Below are 21,348 nucleotides of genomic sequence, written 5' to 3'. Positions count from 1 at the left end.
CCAATAAGTTAAAATACCAAATATTTAGGAAAGGAGGTATGCCTCTTTAAAGTTTATGTAGCAACAGAAGGATTGCAGGGATAATGCTATTGGGGCGGTAGATCACTTACTTCTGACGTTCCAAAGCCTCAGGGAGTTGGCTCGAGATTGCCAGTCTTTGATAAGGTCCTTACAACCTAGTAAAAACTTTGTCGTTCCAGATAACCTCCTGACAGCTTTCTAAATACCGCCGACTATTGTCCAACAGTGTGTTTTGGGGTCTATATATTGGCTGAAGCTTGTGACGATGTAATTCAGTGCATTTTATTTGCTTCTATGTTTTTTGTTATCGGAAAGATGTTTAGATGTTTTTATGTATCTTCCGGGACCAGGCTGACGGTTCTTTACTTTGATATCCACAGTTAAACCCTCAGCCCGTTCCTTTTGAAATAGCCTAGAGGAGCTCTGCCGCCTGCTATGACTACGTGAAACAGTACCTGGGGAAGGGGAAACGAGCTTTCTTTTCAGGGATACATTTTATATTCCTCTTCTTTCTGAGATAAACATCAGAGCGGAGTAGACTAACACCGGCAATCTGATAGCGTTATTGTAATACTTTTTGGGTTGTTACTTTGTGTCTGTGAACCGTTTCTGATCATACGGGAAAGGACTCGTGTGCATCGATGGTAAGTTGCAAGAATGCAGTTCTGCAACCTTAACCAAGGCCCCCTCTCTTGGTCGCTTTGATGTGTTGCTGCAATGCTTTGAAGTTGAGAAATGTAGGCTACACTTGTTGTTTGTGGTCGAGAAAATACCGTAGAATGAATAAGTAAGGCAACTCTGAGATCGGGGATCAATGTGCTCGTGCGTTTATAGTTTTGGTGATTGTGAAGGCTGTAGAAGAGACTAGTATTGGTTGATATAGTTTACCGTAGTCTGAAAGAAGGGGGAAAGTGGGATGTATTCGGCAAGGTCCCCCTCTCCCGCCTCCTCGAAATGTCGACACCCCCTCTGATCTACATAGAAGCAGTGCCTACGTACTTTGGGGTCAGTTGTTGAATGGGACAGGGTACTTTAGACTATTCCTATTGCATCAAGGACACACATGTGGCTAAGTAAATCTAGTCCACTGTCGGATTACCATCACTTCCATCGGACTTTTTGTTGGATATATACCACTAAAGAGGACGGGACATAAGCAAATGGGAATCGTTTTTTCTTCACTTTCTGCTGGACTCGGATTTCGTTTTACAATGGTATGTGATGTAGCATAGCCCATGTTCTTTATATACACTTCGCGAGCTGTTTTCTTTTCGTAAAGCATGGTGTTAATTTATGAGTAGTTGGGACACATCGATTGTTTATGCAAGTCTGGTAAACATTAACGTTGTTTTGATTGCGCAAAATAGTTTAGTGGCGCGTGGGTTTATGGTACATTTGGCACAATATGGACAGTTTTACTTGTGACATTATTGAAGATGACGTATAGCGCTTCTTAGAAAAACTAATAAGGATATATCTTGTCTAGTAGCCTAGTAATATTGTATTGTGCAGGGTAATCAAATCGCGTTGCTCAGACACGTTGCCTAGTGCTCGCTGGCATAGTTATGTGTTGTAGCCTACATGTGAGCTGAAATTTAGTAGGCTAACTGTGCAAATGATTGAAGGAATTATAGGCTACTGTTGATCGTGATCATTGTACGGGGCTTTTATCCTCACCATTATAGGAAGCTTAGTCCATTGTGGCGCATAGGATGTGTTTTCACTGTCTTGGATGGCTGGCTGTGTGATGTGCAACACTGGTTGTATGAGGACAAGTGGTACGTTGGAACGCAATCCTTATGCATAATGCAGATAACAGTATCGGAAGTACATTTAGACTGAGAATTAATTTGAATTGAAAGCTGTCAGGTGATCGTTTTGATATGCGTAAAATATGTTTTTGGTGAGTATTTGGTGAGGAATGTTGGCGATGTGAAACGATTGTTCTTGTCAATGGTCGTTTGATGTGACAAATCGATGCAGACTGTAAATATAGGTTGCTAAACCCCCATTCAGATTATAAATAGATAACTTGATGAGACGAAACCTTTCATTTTTCATTCTCTGCGAACCGGCGGGGATCTGAAAGTGACTGTTTACTTCATGTCTGCCTTTGAAGTTAGCTGGATCTGGCTTTGATTAGATCAATACTTTCTGTTTCAGAGTGAAAAGGAGCCGAGAAGCTCCCCCGCGGATTTAAGAGAGTGAGGAGGATTACAGTGGAGCTCATAGCAGGCACAACGGCACACACGGCAACCGGAGCTGGAGCCATGAGCAGAGCGCTTACGGACCATATCAGCAGTAGCTTCCGAGAAGATGCTCCCCGTCCCCCGGTGCCGGGGGAGGAGGGAGAGGCGTCATGCCACACTCCCAGCAAACATGCCAAAATGAGAGCCCAAAACAAGGCTAAAGCTGTCACTGTCGCGTCTCCCGGCTCCATGCCGAGGAGGAACGAGGATGGACTCGGGGAACCTGAGGGTAGCGCGTCGCCGGATTCACCCCTCGCCCGGTGGACCAAGTCGTTGCATTTTCTCCTGGGTGACCAAGACGGTGCTCACCTGTTCAGGACCTTTCTGGAGCGGGAGAAATGCGTGGACACTTTGGACTTTTGGTTCGCCTGCAACGGGTTTAGGCAAATGGACCTCAAGGATACCAAAACGCTACGAGTTGCCAAAGCTATTTTCAAGCGGTACATTGAAAACAACAGCATTGTTGCCAAGCAGTTGAAACCTGCCACTAAAACCTACATAAGGGATAGTATTAAGAAGCAACAGATAGACTCTGCGATGTTTGACCAAGCACAAACGGAAATTCAGTCAACCATGGAGGAGAATGCGTACCAAATGTTTTTAACTTCGGACATATACCTTGAATATGTGCACACGGGGTGCGAGAACACGGGTTATGCCAACCATAGCGGTCTCGGGAGCCTCAAGTTGATGTGCGGATTTCTGCCACCTCTCATTGAGGAAGAGGAGTGGAGTTGTGACTTGAAGGCGAAAACGTTAGCCTCTGTGGTTGGACTATCTGCTAATGCGCTGCGGGCCACTGCTTCCATTCGGACTGCGGCGGAAGTGCTGGAGAATGGGTACAGGTAAGATAATGCCTTAATTTAATTGATTATGTTTACTGTCTATCGAGTAATTGAATTGTTAGTTTTTATTATGACTGTTTATCAATATTCTTATGTTGAATAGAGATCCTAAGGTTAATTAAGTGTATAGTATTAGTGAATTATTCGTTTTTGGGCATGTTGTCTGATAGATAATAGCATATAACTTGCATATAATCCAGTTATTAACATGTTGTAAAGAGCAGATATGCATTTGAATTAGTTATTTCCTAACTATGGCAATACGTTTTCCCCTCAAATTCCATTATGAGATAAAATATGCTTGATGGAGAGAAAAAATATGAAAGTGGAAAAATGTATGTTTGTCCCCTCTGCCCTGCAGTTAGTCAGGGGGGTGCAAACCATCAATGGATCTGGTCTTTCCTTTAAAGTAAATGGTGTATTGCAGGCAGCCCTTCGCTGGCTTGCTCAAGTTTCCTGTGCTTTGAAATTGCTCCTCCAGTAGAGGCATGAATTCAGACACCAAGCCTGCCTGGCTGGCTGTTGCAGCTAGAACATGAAACTAGTGATGCCATTGTGAAGTTATGCAATATTTCTTCATTTTTCACCCTATTATTAAGTAGTCCTATTATTACAGACTGCAATGTAACACACACACACACACAGAGTGAGTGAGTAATGCCCAGAATATATTGGCCTCTTGGTCCGAGATCAAAGACAGTGTTTCTGGAAAGCATTTGGGTTTGTTTCTTAAGATCTTGTCCCACATATTGTCCAACTGCTGCAAACTCTTCAAGTGAAAGTGTGGATTTTTTGCAAGAGCATGCATCAAAGAGAGCCATTTCAACGTTTTTCACCAAACTGTTCCCCTAGTATGTCCATACAATAAAAACAACATCTGGACACAATGATCACAGAGTGGTTAGAGAGTGTCTTGTTCCTTTCGGTGTCCATAGGAAAAGAGTGATTTGAAAAAGGGGCAGTTTTCAAGGAAACACATTTTTCTGAGAAATGTTTGTTGAGAAGAGGAGAAACTGGGTAACGTGTATGATAGTTTCATGACAAGTTTTCAATTACTAGTATTTTATCTAATTCATATTCAATTTTCATGCTAAAATAGTTTGGCAATGGGTTATGGGTTGACTGTCAGGAATATTAGTTCCTATGGCATGATAACTCTACATGCCATAGCTAGCAGGCTGGGGGACAGTGTTGCTGTGGCAGACAGGATGTTCAGAAGGGGCCATGTTGAGTTGGGAACTGAAGGGGGACTCAGGGGTTGTTGACATGAGGGCATCTCCTCAGCTTCCTGGTGTGATCCGCACATTCTTGTGTTTCACTAAAGAAAAGGGATAGCCCCCACCCCTCCCTCTCATCTCTTCCCCACCCCTCCCTCTCCTCTCTTCTTTCCCCCTGTCCCTCACCAACTGTTTAGGTCAACACATTTCCATCTGAAACATGTGGAACTAATTTCACTACTGCACTCAGAATTTATTTTTTCCCTCTGAAAGTTAGCCACTCTCCTCCGAAATAACGTGAAAAAACATAGCCGGCGCAGTTCAGCGTCAAACCCCCGTTACCCATTTAGCTTGTGATGTTTTTTCCCCCCTCCTTTCTACCCATTGCTTTTATCTCGTCTTTTAGAGAAATCCCTCTGACAGAGCCTAAGCATGTGCTTTGGAGGGAGACAGGAAGGGGGGGGGGGAATCATGAAAGAAAGAAAGAAAGAAAAAGAGAGGAAGGGAGGAACCGAGAGCCCAGCTGCGCTAAATACCTGACTCTTTGCGCGAACCTCCAAAGGTCAGGTTTGAGCTGGGGCCTACGGCTTTAGTCATCCTCCCGGCAGTAGGCATTCTCATAAAGAAAGAGGCCCTCCTTCCCCCTTCCCTCACTCCCTCTCTCCCTCTTTTGCTCTCTCTCTCTCCCTCCCCAAGCTCAAGTTCTCCCCTCCTTCCTCCCTGTCCACCCCCTTCACTAGTGGAACAGGAATGCAACACAGCAGGAGAGAGTAGAAAGAGAGAGGGAGAGAGAGAGACTTTAGAAGGATGGGAGGGGGGCTTGGTTGTAGGAGAAGGAGGGGTATACAGAGGGGCCTGGATTTAAGGAAAGAAGAGAGGAAAAAACCAGTAAGAAAAGAGTACACTGCTTCAGAGAGTGAAAAAGTGCGGGAGTAGGGCCCTTGCCCAAACAAAAGGGTAGAGAGATAGCAGGAGAGCGAGGGGAAGTGGCTCTGTTGTCCATTCACATACAGCTGAGCTGCTCACTTCACTCACCCCCTCCCTTACACCCCCCCCCCCCCCCCCCCCCCCCACCTCCCTGCCTGTACGATGGGGGAGGGGACATGAAAGGGAGAGAGAAAAGAAAAAACATTGTCACATTCCTGAGGCCCCAAAGTCTTGCGAAAGTGACTGTAATTATTCAAATCTGTAGGAACTCCAACTCGAAAAACTTCAAATCAAACTTTTACTCTAGCTCCAAAGCAAAGACTCTTACTAAAACATGTACACAAGTAAACACACAAACTCCATTTACATAGCTAATACAGGTTCACCAATAGAAGTCTATGCATGGCACTGACGTTTTTCTTTGGGTGTCAGTAATGAAATGGTGGAATATGTATTGTAGTGTAAAAGGGACTGTATCAAGGACTCAAGGACAGTTGCTGTTGTTTTTGGCAGGTCACACAGACGTGGAGACCCGGCCAGTCCCTACTTTGTCAACTCGGGCTATGTGTTCGCCCCTGCCACCAGTGCCAACGACAGCGAGATCTCCAGCGACGCCATGACGGACGACTCCATGTCCATGACCGACAGTAGTGTGTAAGTGTTCTCTCAGCGTTCTCTTCAGGGTTTTCTCTGGGTTTCTCACCTTTTGACCTGGGTTGGGGGTCAATTCCATGTCAACTCCATGTCCATTCTGAAAATCATTTCACATTCAAAGTTGACTCCAGGCCTGCCTTTCTGAAGCATGTCTGAACGTCTATATATTCTGAAGCTCAAAAATTACTTTGATCATTTAGCCATTCAGTTAACACCTTTCATGGATACATATATACGGAAACAATTGGCAAAGACACTCAAGGACTAAATATCAAGTTTATCTGGGAAGCTGGCGCTTGTGTTGTTGTGAAAGGGAATGGGAAGTTTATGTTTTAATGATCCTTTCAGATTGAGTTCAGATAATTCTATTAATTTATGAAGTGCCTCTAGGCTTGGGGGGGGGGGGTGTCTGTGAAAGTAATTATGTCGAAAAATCTGTTGATGTCTATTCTGATGTGTTACAGGCAGAACTTCTTGATGTGGGGGGGGGTGGGGGTGTAGTGGAGCGTTGCCTCAGTTTTCCTCAAAGTAGAAATGTATCCATCCCACCCACAACAGCCTTGTGTGTGTTTTTTTCTTCATATTATCTAATCACTTTTTCCCTTTGAAGGACTAGAAGGGAAAGAGAGAGAAGGGGGGTGGGGGTGTGAAGACAGGGGGGAGGGAGAGAGAGAGAGGGTGAGGGGAAATAGCCATTTGGACCTTAAGACAAACTCATTGAAAAATGTTGGCAGCAAATGAAAGTGAGCTTACTCACATGGTGGCGCGGTTTCCTGCTCTGCTACTGGCCCTCTCTCTCTCTCTCTGCTGCTGCAGCGCCACTGCTGCTGCGATCATGTGTCAGCGAGGCTTTCACGGAGGTTACTCATTCCTGGACCCCAGGATAGGGTCAGGAGGGACTCCCACTGCCCAGATTAGGGCACCCCCAAAATCAACCCGCCCCCCACCCTCTCTCCCCAACCTTCCTCCCTTACCCCTCCAACCCCAACCACCCCCCTATTTCCCTCTACTCCCCTCTCTCCTTCCCTCTTCTCCTGCACTCCGAGCCAATAGCAGGGGAACGGTGAGGGTTTGGAGTGCAAGGGAGTGAGAAAATAAAGTGCAGGGAGGATAAAAGGCTTAACTGAATCGCTTTCAGCCTATTGTTAGCCGAGGGGAGCTTAGGGGGATAAGAGGGGTGGCTGTCTGCTTTGAAAATGACTTGCACAACTGAATAGGAGATCCCCATAAAGTAAGGGCCCGTGAAAGGTCTGTTTTCTTCTTCTTTGCCCATGCATCGCCGCCACAACCATCACAAAGGGCCTCGGCCATCGCATCGGCCTGGCTCGCTGGGGTTGATTAAAAACGCAACAGGAGAGAGTGAATGAGAGAGAGAGAGAGAGAAAGGGTGAGGGAAAGGGATAGATTGAGTGGTGTTTTGGAAGGAGAAGGGCCTGAGTTGGGTTTTTGTTTGGTACATTGTTTTGTGAATTGTAACTTTTTTTTTGTCACGAATTTCTAGAGTTTTTTCAAGTGTCTTGAAGGTTCATGACTTGTAATCGAAGGATAAAAGTTAGGGAAGTATCAATTTTGATACTTGTAAGAAGTATGCCGCTCTTACATGGGCATTATTGGCAGTACTATCTAGGCTCCATCTGGTAATGCCAGTGTAAGTAGAACCCTGAGGCATACAAACCCAGAGTCATTTGACCAAATGATATATTAAGTAGAAAAAATTGATCCCACTAGAATTCAGTCACGTCTTTTTCCTGTGAACGTCTTCATGTGAATTATTAAAACGTCTTATGTTACAAAGTGTAGCGCCTGGCAATGGCCTGCCCTGCACAGAGTTCTTTGAGCCTTTGACAATCTCCTGTCCTCTCCCCCTGTCCCTCTGCTCTCTCTCTCTACCCCTCACCGATTGTAATAAAAACCACAGCTTCTTCCTCCTCATTGGGGGGAACAATTTGATTAGTGTGTCCTTTTATAGTTGGTTAAAAGGCACACTGCAAATTTGAATCTAATTTCCAGATAAAGAACAAGAGGATGAGGATTTGGGGGGGGGGGGGGTGGATGGGGGGGGGGGGGGGGCATTTTTTTCTCTCTTTTTGCTTATATCTTATTTATGGATTTACTTGGACGCTAGGGAATGCTGCTGCGCTAACTTCAAACATTACCTTATCTTACAAACCAGCCTTTTGATGTTGCTGAGATCAGAGGCTTGCTGGCGAAACGCTTGCCAAATGAAGATGGCAGCGGGTGCATATGTGCATGAGTGTGAGGTTTCAAAGAGGCAGTGGAAAAACTAGCGTTTGGGCTAGGTCAGACACTTCTGAGCAACCAAAAAGACCAAGATAATTGGCCAGGCTTAAATGGCAGCGGACTGGAAAAGCACACTTTGGAGGGCAAGAAAGAGAAAAAGACACCTCCCCTTTCTTCCCCCCGCTACTGCCTAAAGGATGAAATGTCCAGAGACACTTGTTTTTTCAGCTACAATATGGCTGTTTTTCTTTATGTCAAACCTTTCTTTATGTCTAACACCGCTTTAAGCAAGATCGCTAGCCCCTCGAGTAGCAGCATTCTAGGCTTCTACTCTTAGCCAGCTTTAGCAAGGTAGTCGTTGTTACTGAGGCTAGAATTTAAAGTACCTTACTTAGCTGACATTTTGAAAAATCAGGCCCTTCCAATGTTGACAAGGACTGATGGGAACTTATCAGTGGGACACTTTTGAACCCCAGCGCCGGGATGTTTAGCATATCTCCCCCCATTGTCCCGGTGTGTTTTTGTTATGTGTGTTATTGTTGCCTTGGCTTCAAGGCCCTTCAAGGGCTCCTCTGGTCTTTGATTTGGGCTGTGATGCGCCCACCCTGGGGGCAAGGGGGGTGGTGGGGGTCAGGGTGGTGCTGGGTTGGTCACGTCAGTGATGATCAGGGTTCTGTCGACATCACTAGCCTAATGTGTCTTTCACGCGGCTAATGCATTTTGAGTATTACTTGGGCCTGTGGGGTCACTAGTGGGAATGTTTGAACACATCCACAACATCAACAACATCATTCTAGATAATTTGGTTTTAAGCAAAGAGATAGGGAGGCGAGAAAATGTAAATGTTTCTATGGAGATACTGTAGATATGTAGCGGTTAGCATGCTAGTTTGCTAACTAGCCCCTGGTTCTTCAGGGGACATTTTGAGTGACCTGTGACTATGTTATTGACCCTGTGTCCTACCTGTGTCCCTTCTGACAGAGATGGGATCCCTCCATACAAGCTGGGCACCAAGAAGCAGCTCCAGCGGGAGATGCACCGCAGCGTCAAGATCAACGGCCTGGTCTCGCTACCCCACTTTCCTGTGAGTCCCGCTTCCTGTTTTGATGTCTGATGTCTTTATATACAGTGTCTTTAAACTCCACAAACTTTTCTCAATCGCCCTTTACAACCGGTTCCCTTTCCCCCCCATTGGGACCTGTGTTTTCTTATTTTTATTTTGCAGAGTGCATGTTATTGATGTTGTGGTAGAATACTATATTTTTCCCCCCCGCTCATTTTCCTGTAAAAGTCAGGGAAAATGAAAAATGAAATTTGCATATCACTTATTTTCTCTCCTGCTCAGCCATATACACCCCCTCCCTTCCTCCCATCCAACGGCTGTCATTTATAGCTGTCAAATATAGACCCCTGTTGCTTTCCTTCCTTGTGTTTACCTCCATAACTTAGTCAAGAATGTTATAAATGCATCATGTTAAAAAAAATCATTGATAATGATGGTGGTGGTGGTGATAATGAGGATGATTATCATTAGAGGTCAGGGGTCACAGAACCAAGCCTTGTGATGCTCCCTAAATCAGCCAGCTTACTACTCAGCCCAGTGCTTTGATCATGGCGATGAATGAATGGGACCCAGGTTGCCTGGCCTCTTTATTGACAACCTCCAACCCCCCCCCACACACACACTCCCCTTTTGTCACAGTAGCCCCCTACCCCCACCCCAGCCCCCATATGACTCACCACCCCCACCCCCACTGCCTGTAGTGTCATGTGCAAGCAGGGGTTTCTAAATGCATGGTACTTCATGGCACAACTCTAGGGCTTGGAGTGGTTAGATTGACACTCAGTGCTGGGGCACCCGTGTCAGAAAACAACCAATGCAAATTGTTTTGTCCTCTTCCCTTCACAATGTGTTTGTGTACTATCTTGACGCATAGGAAAGGCTTTGTGTGTGTGGGTGTGTTGTGTAGGGAGGGGTGTAGCCAAGTAGAAGGGGCCCTTGTTGTCTGTTTCTCTCTCCTCGCTCCCTCCCTTCCCCACTTGCTCTCCTTTTAATGTCTCCCTCCTGATTTGGAGATGGCTCGGGCTCCCAAGATGCACCAGCCCCAGGCAGCGGGGGCTCTGCGTGGCGCTGACGCGCCTTTGCCAGCAGCCCCTCGCTCTCCTTTCTTCTCTCTTCCCTTCATCGTCTCTACAAAGAGATGAGAGGACCAACAAAAAAAGAGAGTAAAATCAAGAAAGCCAGAGCGCCAAATAATAATAAAATACAGAAGAGAGAAAAGAAGATGAGAGAAGCCGGCACATATAGTTAGAGAAAAATAGGATAATGCGACTACAGTACCTCAGAGGTGCCCTGCGTGCAGTCAGGAAATAAATTACCACTTCCCCTTAGATCTCCCCGGTATTTGACTCCTCTATCCTCCTCTCCTTCGCTCCCTCCCTCCCTCCTACCACTCCACAAGCGCCACACATCTCTCAATCCTCTTCCTCCTTTTTTCTTCTTCCTCTTCTTGTTTTAATATTGTCCCCCTCTCTTTTTTTCTCTGCCTCCTCCTCTGACTATCGATATCTGTCTTTTATTCGGGGAGATTTAAAGCCGCGTGTCCCTCCCACCCCAAGCGGTGGTGTGTTTGATGTTTGACAAGGGCCCCTTTGAAGTGTGCTAACTTCAGAGGCTGCCTCCGCTGATGGCTTGGTCGGAGTACAGAGGGAGCAGGCGGGGGGCCCTCCTCCTCGGAGCCAGACCAACTGCTACCCCCCCTCTATCCCGCTACCCCGCCGACGGGCAGGCGGTGCCAAGGACAGCGGGAATGGGGAGGGGATTCGGGCTAGGGGTTAGCCCAGGGGCAAGGGCATCAAAGGAGGCCTATAGAGTTAGAGTAGAGGGCACTGGAGGAATTGGGGGGCAAACTAGGGACAACTAACTCAAACACTCACTCAAACACACACTCAAAAGTGTCCTTCCTCCCATCTCGCCGCTACAGAGGACACACAGGCTGCCAAAAGAGATGACGCCGGTGGAGCCCTCGGCCTTCGCCGCCCAACTCATCTCCAGACTGGAGAAACTGAAAAGGGAGCAGGACACCATGAGCTCCCTGGAGGAGAGGCTACAGCAGATCCAGGAGGTAAGAAAACCCCCCTTTCCAAACTACATTGGTACATCCCACCTCACTCCCCAACCCACCTGCATTGAGCTATGAGCTTTGGAACGTTCCATTGTGACCTAGTTTAGGTGACTCTCCGGTCCTGAACCCTGTCTTTGCTACCTAGAAAGGCAATGTAGCTAGGAGGAGCCATGTGAGAAGTTAGCTTTGTAGCTAGCTAGCTGACTCTTCTTCCTTGATTCAAAGAGACTTTGCGTGCGGTCTTGCTTTAGAAAGAATAAGACCCGGGGAATTTAACTAACTAAGGGTCTGCGGTGGAGTTTAGCGACTTCTTCTCTTAGTCTTCATTCCTCTTCTGAGGAAGTTTCAAACTTATGTTTCTTGACACACTTGAAGTTTCTTCAAATGGTTAGCGCTTAGCGCTCAACTCTCCAGCGGCGTATTGCTGAGTGTGTGTAGTGCCAGTCTCTTTGTGAGTCTGGGCTTGCTGTGCATTATAGATGAAGAAAGAAGAAGCTAGCACACCCAAAGCCTGTTAGTAAGTAGAACCAGGGTGAAAGAAACTGAACGAGAAAGTCAAATCAAGTTACGCCATAGAAATCGTCTCAGCTACTTCACAAGCCAATACAGTACATGGTGTTTGTCGCAGTGTGAAGTTTGCTGCGAATGGTCCAAATATTGTCAACTGACTGAAGTAGCGTTTTCCGCAAATGTCATTTGGTTGGGTTTAGCAAGCTAGCAATGCTTATATTTGTAGTGTTATGGAATTGAGTTGGTTAAATTGTCCCTGTACTTCTATATTGCGTCCATGTTCTAAAGCACTATGTCTTTGTGTGTGCGTAGGAGGAGGAGAGGGATGAGAGTGACCTCTCCACCACCGTCCCGCTCTACCACCCCCTGCTTCCCCCCTCGTCCGGCGCCGAGGAGGACGCCCAGGCCATCCTAGACGAGCACCTATCCCGGGTGCTCAAGACGCCCGGATGCCAGTCGCCCGGCGTGGTCCGCCACTCGCCCCGCTCGTGCTCTCCCGACCGGCCCTCTGCCGCCGTGATCCCCTTCCTGGGGCCCTCGTATCCGGGGGCCTCCAAGGGCCTGTTGGCTGGGATCAGGCAGTCAACCAAGCACATCCACCACCATTACATCCACCACCACACCGCCACCGGCCCCAAGAGCAAGGAGCAGATCGAGGCCGAGGCGGCGCAGCACATCCAGTGCCTCTGTCCCCCAGGGGGCGCCGACTACTCCGACTTCACCCCCGGGTCAGTTCACATACAATATTACCTGTACTGGGTTCCGTTAACAATTCACATCAAGTACACTACATTTACTTTAGAGTTGTGCTGGGGTCTCTTCACATACACTTCACATACAACTACATTTACCTTAGGGCTGTACTTGGGTCAGTGATTTAAACTGTGTACTTAGGACACTGGCAATGACACCTTATCTTATGGATATGTCTCAGCATATGCTGAGTTTAATTTAGATTGATGTGACAAGCTGTATTGTTCCTATCGCTTGGCTCTAGTGATTGCTGTAGGAAAATGTAGTCTCTCCTCATGGAATAGTCCCATGTAACCCTCTCCTCTCTGTCTCCCTCCAGCCGCTGCAGCAGTTTGTCCAAGCGGCCGGGGATGCCGTGTGAAGGCATAAGCCTGAGCCAGGCCAATGGCAGCGAGGGGGTCACATCCCCACCCCACCTGCCCCTGGATTCCACGGACCGCTCGCAGAACGTCTGGCAGTGGATCCTGGAGAGCGAGAGGCAGGGCAAGAACAAACCTCACAGCAGCACTCAGGGCCTGAAGAAGACCCACCTCCCGGACCCCTCCACGCCCAAGACCCTTCCTGGCCGAACGCACACTTCCTGGGGAGGCGTGGGCGGCATGGGGGGTCACCTCCGTGGAGGTCACCATCCGGCCCACCCCTTCATCCAGGACCCGGCCATGCCTCCCCTGCCCCCGCCCAACACCCTGGCCCAGTTAGAAGAAGCCTGCAGGAGGCTAGAGGAGGTCTCCAAGCCCCTCAAACAGAGGTTGGCACACATACACACACTCAAACACTCATATAGCCCCTCTTTGTCCTAGCTTGAGATGTATAGTCATTTACATTGAGCCAAATTAATCTATCCAAATTAATTGAGAGATTTTCTGAAATGGTTGACTTCAGTCGACTATTGAAGCCTACACCTGTTTTCCAGTATTTCCTCCATCTATGTCATGAATACCGATTCCATCAATCTCATTCTATTGTTTCTTTGTCTCTGTCTTTCTATGACTGACAGGCATTCAACGTCTAGCCTTCAAAGAGACAGGAGTCATCCTGTGCCTTTCCCCAGTGGAAACCCACCTCTGTCCAGCCCCGCACTTCAAACAGAGGAGTACGTTCATCTTTCTCTCTCTCTCCCTTCGTACTAGCTGCCTTTCTTTCTCTCTCTTGCACTTGTCCTCTCTCTGATTTCCCCCATGATAGGGATAGTGTGAGTCAGCATGTCTATCCCTTTGAACTCTTATTTTCTCTCTCGCTTTTAATCATTTAAGATTAAACATGATGGGTGTAGTCTGACACAGTCGTCACACACACACACACACACACACACACACACACACACACACACACACACACCGGCGGATACACAGACATACACATGGAAGATAAAGACCTCTGGTTGTTATTTTGGCCCTCTCTTCGCTACCTCAGCCCTGTGTGTGTTGGTGTGTTGGTGTGTGTACGTCTGTATCTGTGTGTTTGTGTAGGGCAGCTTGGTTGTGTTTGATGTTAGGGCCGTAGCCAACTGACTGCCAGGGTCTATTGAGATTTAATTGGCTGACCTTCAGCGGGCCAGCTGTCTCGTCTGAAGTATAGGACCACGAAAAGGCCCCTGGAAGTGAACGAGGAAGTGTGTGGGTGTGTGTGGGATCAAATGCACACACACACACCTGTAATTGGGTCAGGTTCACCTTACCCTAAGCCAGGGTTCTTCAATTCCGGTCCTGGATTGCCGAAACACCTCTGTTTTTCATCCTCTCCTTCTAATCAGGGGCTAATTCAGACCTGGGACACCAGGTGAGTGCAATTAACTACCAGGTAGAAATAAAAAACAGAAGTGTTTCGGCCCTCTAGGACCGGAATTGAAGAACCCTGCCCTAAGCTATTCCTCACTAAATTCAGCTTATTCAGTACTGCCTAACCTCTGAACCAACATTTACACACTGCCCATGTTAAGAGTGTTCGTAGCTCTGGATAAAAATTTCTGCTAAATGACTCAAATATAATGTCAATGTTAAATCTTAGCTATGGGATCAGGTTATGCTTTCTTTATCTAATGTGTTGCTTGTCTCTCTGTTTCCAGGTGGAAAGAGCCAAAGAAGTCGATCAGCGGTGTGAGTGTATCTGGCTGTGACCTGGTGGTCACCTACTTCTTCTGTGGTGAGGAGATCCCCTATCGCAGCATGATGAAGACACACAGTCTCACCCTGGGACACTTCAAGGAGCAGCTTAGCAAAAAAGGCAATTACAGGTAAACACCGAGACTAATACACACACCTTTAATATAAAACTACGGGTGAACACACACACATCTTTCATGCACAACACACCTTTAATGTACAACTATAGGTAAACACCCCCCTTTCAAACACACATTTCATGCACAACACACACTCTCTAGCTAAAGAGCAAGACACTTTTTTTTTCACGATTTGAGTGCGTGTGTGTGTTTGTCTATGTACGTGTGTTTGTGTATGAACTAAATGTGTGTGAAGTAGTGAGAAGGAAGAGTAGAACTCTGTCTGAGCGAGGGGGGGATGGGTCGATCCACTGTACAGAGCGGAAAGGAAGGGATTTTTACTGGAACGATTTGGTTCACATCTGCTATTGATTTCCATAGTAAGGCAATCTTAATAAGGACGGCTTTGAAGTCCAGGCCTTTTATTTTGTGTACAAAGACTCAACAAGCCACTGCGAGGCACCCAAATTCCTCCTCCTCCCAAGGATTACATCAGGCAGTATTACGGGCACCTTTTTTCTTCTTAGATTCAGTTATATGTTGATTTAACATTTTAAGAGGGTCGCATGAGTTGTCAAAATCACTGGTGTTTTGTTTAGTAGTCGTTGAAAGTGGATATGACTTGATAAAGTTAGGAATTAGAGAGAGACTGAATCGTTTCACACAATTTCACATTCAACCAAAAGGAATCTACACCTAAAGGGGACTCTAGAGTAAAGTAGAGTTTTATGACCGTCATATCTATAGGTTGTAGCACACCAAAGAGACAGTATTCCATGACATCAGTATCTCGATTCTAAACACCCATCCACATCTGCTTGTTAGTCCGCGCTAAACCCATCCAAACAACTCATCACACCCCCACCAGCCCGTAACTCTTCCGCGGGAAAGAAAGGTCGATTTGAAGCCGATGGCTCTAATGGCTCAGAATGTGTGGAGTTGGTTAATTTCAACATGGCAGGAGAACAGTACTCGGCCACGTTTCCAGATGATATCGGTGCCAGATGTTGCATAGAGAGAAACTTTGCCATATATAACATGATCCAATGGAAATACTCCTTTTCTCTCCTTATTCTCTATCGGTACTTCTCTCGCTCTCTTTCTCTCCTCTTTCTCCCCCATTCTCTATTTTCCTCTCTTCTCTCGCTCTCTTTCTCTCCTCTTTCTCCCCCATTCTCTCTCTTCCTCTCTTCTCTCGCTCTCTCTTTCTCTCCTCTTTCTCCCCCATTCTCTCTTTTCCTCTCTTCTCTCGCTCTCTCTTTCTCTCCTCTTTCTCCCCCATTCTCTATTTTCCTCTCTTCTCTCGCTCTCTCTCTCCTCTTTCTCCCCCATTCTCTCTTTTCCTCTCTTCTCTCGCTCTCTTTTTCTCTCCTCTTTCTCCCCCATTCTCTCTTTTCCTCTCTTCTCTCGCTCTCTCTTTCTCTCCTCTTTCTCCCCCATTCTCTCTTTTCCTCTCCTCTCTCGCTCTCTCTCTGAAAAGAAGAGATGCCTTGGAACTATTTGTTGGTGAAGATGGAGCACTTTCATCCAAAGAATAAGGTTGTGATTAAATGGCAAGAGACACGAGCATCTATTTAGATTTGATTTATGTCACGAAGATGCACTTGGCTAAGGCCTCTACCTTATTAGTTTCAGTATCAGTGTTAGGATCAGTAGTTTCAGTGTTCAGGCTTCCAGAAAGGTTTGAGGCCCTTCGTTTCGCTACAGCCTTCAACCATGTTGAAAATGCATCATCCCAAAAAGCATAGTAACGCCCAACCATCCAAACCACACCCTAGCAGCTGTACGACCCTCCCTCACCATTACTCCGCCGTTTGCCAACCCTCTCCGCTTGCGCCTAAGTACGATTAAAAACATGATGAAGAAGTGGAGAAAATAACATGCTTTTTACGTGTTACACGTGTTGTTTGTATGACTTGTAGGCCGGCGTCGCTCATAAAAACAAGGGAGTCGGAATTCCTGGGCCCAGGCATACATGGGTAAAATGAGGCATTTTCTATTACCAAGCTTATCATTAAATCTCCCCTGTTGGTCATCACTGCCTTTAAAGCTAGAGGAGAAGAAACCATTAGTAACTCTAGTTAGTAGACTTCATAGACTGAGCTGAATCAAGCCTGGGATTTTGGGGGGAGGGAGGGGTGAGGGGTAGGTGGAGGTGTTGGTGAGGTGACTCTTTGACCTCCAGGAGACTGTCTGGATTGGTGTACTCCTCCTCGCGGGGTATCGGCCTTCGGGCCCGGCCTGCGTCCAATCTATCACACTCACGGAGGGGGTCCGGGAGAGAGGCCTGCTCCTCTCTTTCGCTCTCCCTCTGTTCTCTGCTGTTGATCGGAAAGCTGCCCAAAGTTTCTCTCTCTCTCTCTCTCTCTCTCTCTCTCTCTCTCTCTCCATAGTTGTCTCTAGCAGTGTGTTAGTAGGTGTGTGTGTGGGGCGTGTAGTGACAGGCAGACTCTCAGGCACCTAAAATGTCAGCCCTAGTGAAAGGAAGGCCCTCCATTTGACAGTGGGGCACAATTAAAAGGCCAGGCTAGACAAGGGGAGCTCAGTGCTAAGGGAGGGGGGAGGGGGGGGGGGGGGCTTAAGACAGGTCCTAATTAGCCCTTCAACTTTAATGAGACCTTCCAGGACAGATAGGCATCTGTACAATGGCCAGCAGTCAAGTTCCTTTAGCTCCCTCTCTCTTTGGTCTCCGCTGCTGCTGCTAATTCCCTGAAATGATCACTGACAGAGCTATACCCAACCTGGCAACCCAAACTAGTTGGAGTGGTTGGGGTTGCCAGGGTGGGATGAGTTCTGTTTGTGAGTGGCGTTGGTGGTGCGTAATGTAGTCAAACTTTGTTCTTTGAAGTTAGAGGGATGGCGCTGAACTGTGTGACTAAGGCTGTTTGGTTACAGGTTTGAGTCATCGTGTGTGTGGAGTTGGTTGTGTAGGTGCCGAGAAACTATTTTCATGGTATAAAATACTATTTTTAGCACTCACTTGTCCATAGTGACGAGTTAAAGAGGAAGACACCATGCTAGTTTTGTTTTGTACTCTCGAAACACCTTTTCTGACCATGCCGCTCTCTCTCTCGTTTCTCTCCAGGTACTACTTCAAGAAGGCCAGCGACGAGTTTGAGTGCGGGGCCGTGTTCGAGGAGGTATGGGAGGACGGCGCCCTTCTGCCCATGTATGAGGGCAAGGTCCTGGGTAAGGTGGAGAGGATGGACTGATGCCACCCTTACCCACCCTACCTTACTCATCAACCAAATACCCAACCTCCGGGGCACAGACTGTCGCGAGGAACCGGAGTGATTGACTTGATTGGGGGAAAACGCTCCAGACTTTCTTTTCTACTATTAAGCTAAATAAGAGTTAATATATCCAGCACAAGAGGAGTGTGATTGAAGGAACACGAGCCAATGAAGTATGCCGAACCCAGAGGAGGCCCTGCCTCCCCTCACTTTCTTAACCAATCAGCCTTAGAAACGCAAGTGAACGACACTACAGACTGAGAGAGAGAGAGAGACGGCGATTGGAGGCCTCTAGGCTCCCTGAATATAACCACTGAAGATGCAGATGACTGTTTGTCCATTACAAGAGACTAACGTTGCGATTACGTAATGGTAACATTGTGAGAACGTTGAGCTAACGTTGCGTCGCTCCCTGATCACCTGCAATGGACTGGCTACAGCACCAGAAGCCCCGCGAATGCCGGCACCTGCTCTTATAACATTGTGCTAACGTTGTGCAAACGTTGTTACAAAATGAAACTTCTGTACGTGTGCATATACATACATGCAAATATGTGTATATATACATGTATTATATTATATTGATGCGTTTTTGTCATGAGTTGAAAGTTTGAGTATTTATTGAAAAATTGTCCTCTCCCTCCCTCCCTCACGTTCAACTTGTCTATCCCCATCCCCATCCCCACCCCCACCACCCAACCAACCCAACCCCGTCCCCCATGTCCAGTTGATGGACAAGCTGCTTCGAGTGTTGGGAGAATACTGTGGTGATTATTTTAATTTTATTTACCTTGTAATGTCACAAAGGTCATGACACTAGCCTAGTGCTCCCCCTAACTTCCCCCCTTTACCCATGTCCAACCTCACTGTACCAGGGGTCTGCTGAGACTGAACCTTCCACTGTCGTAAGTAAACCAACCAACAACCCAGTCTTAATATATGCTGCTGCTGATATGTGTTCTCTTCCGTTTCTAAGCCAGAGTAAGAGTAGTTAGTTTTCTCTCACTCCAGCACAGAGCTCTATCCTTTTTAGTTGTTGTGCCTTTGTGGACCAGGCATCACACAGGGAAAGACAAGAAAGAAAGAAAGAAAGAAAGAAAGAAAGAAAGAAAGAAAGATGGATTAGATGAACAGAGAGGACCTGGAGAAAACTTGTACCATCTAATAATGGAATGTGTTTACAGCGAGCACACCAAAATAACCTTGTCGCGCTTCTATCAAAATGACCACCTCTCCAGGAAGCGGTGGCTTAATATCGCTACGTTTCAAAATTGCTTCCGATCCATATTTATTAGCAAAGAAAAAATGTTGCTCCAATAGCATTTGAATGTTGTGAAAAGAACATCTTAAACTACAGAGCTCCTGTATACATTTGTAATTATGCATTTTCTGAAGTATGGATAAAAGGACACAAACACTATTGCTAGTGTTTTGATGAGGACAGCACCTGTGCCTACATGGATGCCATACCATGTGCTACCCTGATTCAGGGTGTTAATAATTATTCCCTTGGTTTTCAGAAGGGTTTTATGTTGAAAATATTTTTTATGCATTTAATAATAATATCCTGTAATCATGTTATTTGTTTTTACGCCATGGCTTTTTTTGTTTTGTTCTATCTAAACTGTAAATTATACATTATATACAGAGTTTCATTTAAAGATTTACATGGACCTATAATTATTGTAATTATTAAGAGATGTAGCCTTTATTAAAGTTTTATATTTTTCAAATGAAAGCTTTTGTTGTCTGCGTATTTCTGTTGTTCAATTGCAAACGAGAGCGGGAATGCTTGATTATGTGACAATGCATATGACATTAACAACAAAACTGTCCTCTTTGGTGGAACATTCAAGACACAAGATTACATTTCTGCATTATTCTTCAGATCACTCCAATTTAACACTTAATTCAAGTTAGGATTCTATAGTTCTATACGGGATTGGAATCCGTATGATCGAAAAAGTAAGTACAACACAGCTGCAGAATGATGACCGTAAGCTAAAGTGGCTCAATACTGACGGAAGTGGGCATTGCGTACTCATGGCCCATGGGGTAGACAGATGTAGCATTGTGTCCCAAATGGCACCCAATTTCTTATTTAGTGCACTACTTTTGACCAGAGTCGATAGATTCTGGGAATAGGGTGTGATTTGGGATGCAACCGTAGCCTGGCATTCAATTGTTTCAGTGAAATGTAGTAACTTCAGTTTGGACACCAGGCTAAGACAGATGTCAGGGTAGAAATAAACTGTCTGAGTCCTAAATGGTATCCTATTCCCTATATAGTGCACTCCTTTGACCAGAGCCTATGGGGCTCTGGTCAAAAGTAGTGCACTACAGTGCATTCGGAAAGTATTCCTACCCCTTGACTTTTTCCACATTTTGTTACGTTACTTATTCTAAAATGGATTAAATTGTTTTCTACACACAATATCCCATAATGACAAAGCAAAAACAGGATTTTTTGAAATTCTAGCAAATGTATAAAAAATAAATACATTATCAGACCCTTTACTCAGTACTTTGTTGAAGCACCTTTGGCAGCGGTTACAGCCTCGAATCTTCCCTCGGTATGATGCTACAAGCTTGTCACACCTGTATTCGGGGAGACTCTGGTTCTGCTCTGCAGATCCTCTCAAGCTCTGTCAAGTTGGATGGGGAGCGTTGCTGCACAGCTATTTTCAGGTCTCTCCAGAGATGTTTGATCGGGTTCAAGTCTGGGCTCTGGCTGGGCCACTCAAGGCCATTCAGAGACTTGTCCCGAAGCCACTCCTGCATTGTATTGGCTGTGTGCTTAGGGTCGTTGTCCTGTTGGAAGGTGAACCTTCACCCCAGTCTGAGGTCCTAAGCGTTCTGGAGCAGGTTTTCATGAAGGATCTCTCTGTACTTTGCTCAATTCATCTTTCCCTCGATCCTGACTATTCTCCCAGTCCCTGCCGCTGAAAAACATAATCACAGCATGATGCTGCCACCCCCATGCTTCACCGTAGGGATGGTGCCAGGTTTCCTCCAGACATGACACTTGGCATTCAGTTCAATCTTGGTTTCACCAGACCAGAGAATCTTGTTTCTCATGGTCGGAGAGTCTTTAGGTGCCTTTTGGCAAACTCCAAGCGGGCTGTCATGTGCCTTTTACTGAGGAGTGGCTTCGGTCTGGTCACTCTACCATAAAGGCCTGATTGGTGGAGTGCTGCAGAGATGTTTGTCCTTCTGGAAAGTTCTCCCATCTCCACAGAGGAACTCTGCACCTCTGTCAGAGTGACTATCGGGTTCTTGGTCACCTCCCTGACCAAGGCCCTTCTCCCCCGATTTCTCAGTTTGGCCGGGCGGCCAGCTCTAGGAAGAGTCT

General features: G+C 46.4%; 1 protein-coding gene across 1 annotated transcript; it reads left to right on the top strand.

Annotated features, from left to right (window-relative positions):
* The first annotated feature begins 1,029 nt into the window (after positions 1 to 1,029).
* On the top strand, positions 1,030 to 19,064 carry LOC311130715 (axin-2-like). The gene is made up of 10 exons (XM_084163505.1): positions 1,030 to 1,235; positions 2,185 to 3,115; positions 5,773 to 5,913; positions 9,136 to 9,238; positions 11,139 to 11,279; positions 12,102 to 12,517; positions 12,862 to 13,290; positions 13,540 to 13,635; positions 14,608 to 14,775; positions 17,849 to 19,064. The coding sequence occupies exons 2-10, from the start codon at positions 2,292 to 2,294 to the stop codon at positions 17,973 to 17,975; spliced, it is 2,445 nt and encodes an 814-aa protein (XP_084019631.1). The 5' UTR covers positions 1,030 to 1,235; positions 2,185 to 2,291; the 3' UTR covers positions 17,976 to 19,064.
* Positions 19,065 to 21,348: the final 2,284 nt, after the last annotated feature.

Source organism: Coregonus lavaretus (genome assembly GCF_964263955.1).
Source record: "Coregonus lavaretus genome assembly, chromosome: 6".
Lineage (NCBI taxonomy): Eukaryota > Metazoa > Chordata > Actinopteri > Salmoniformes > Salmonidae > Coregonus > Coregonus lavaretus.
Note: the sequence above shows the minus strand (reverse complement) of the source record. Positions and strands in the feature narration are given on the sequence as shown.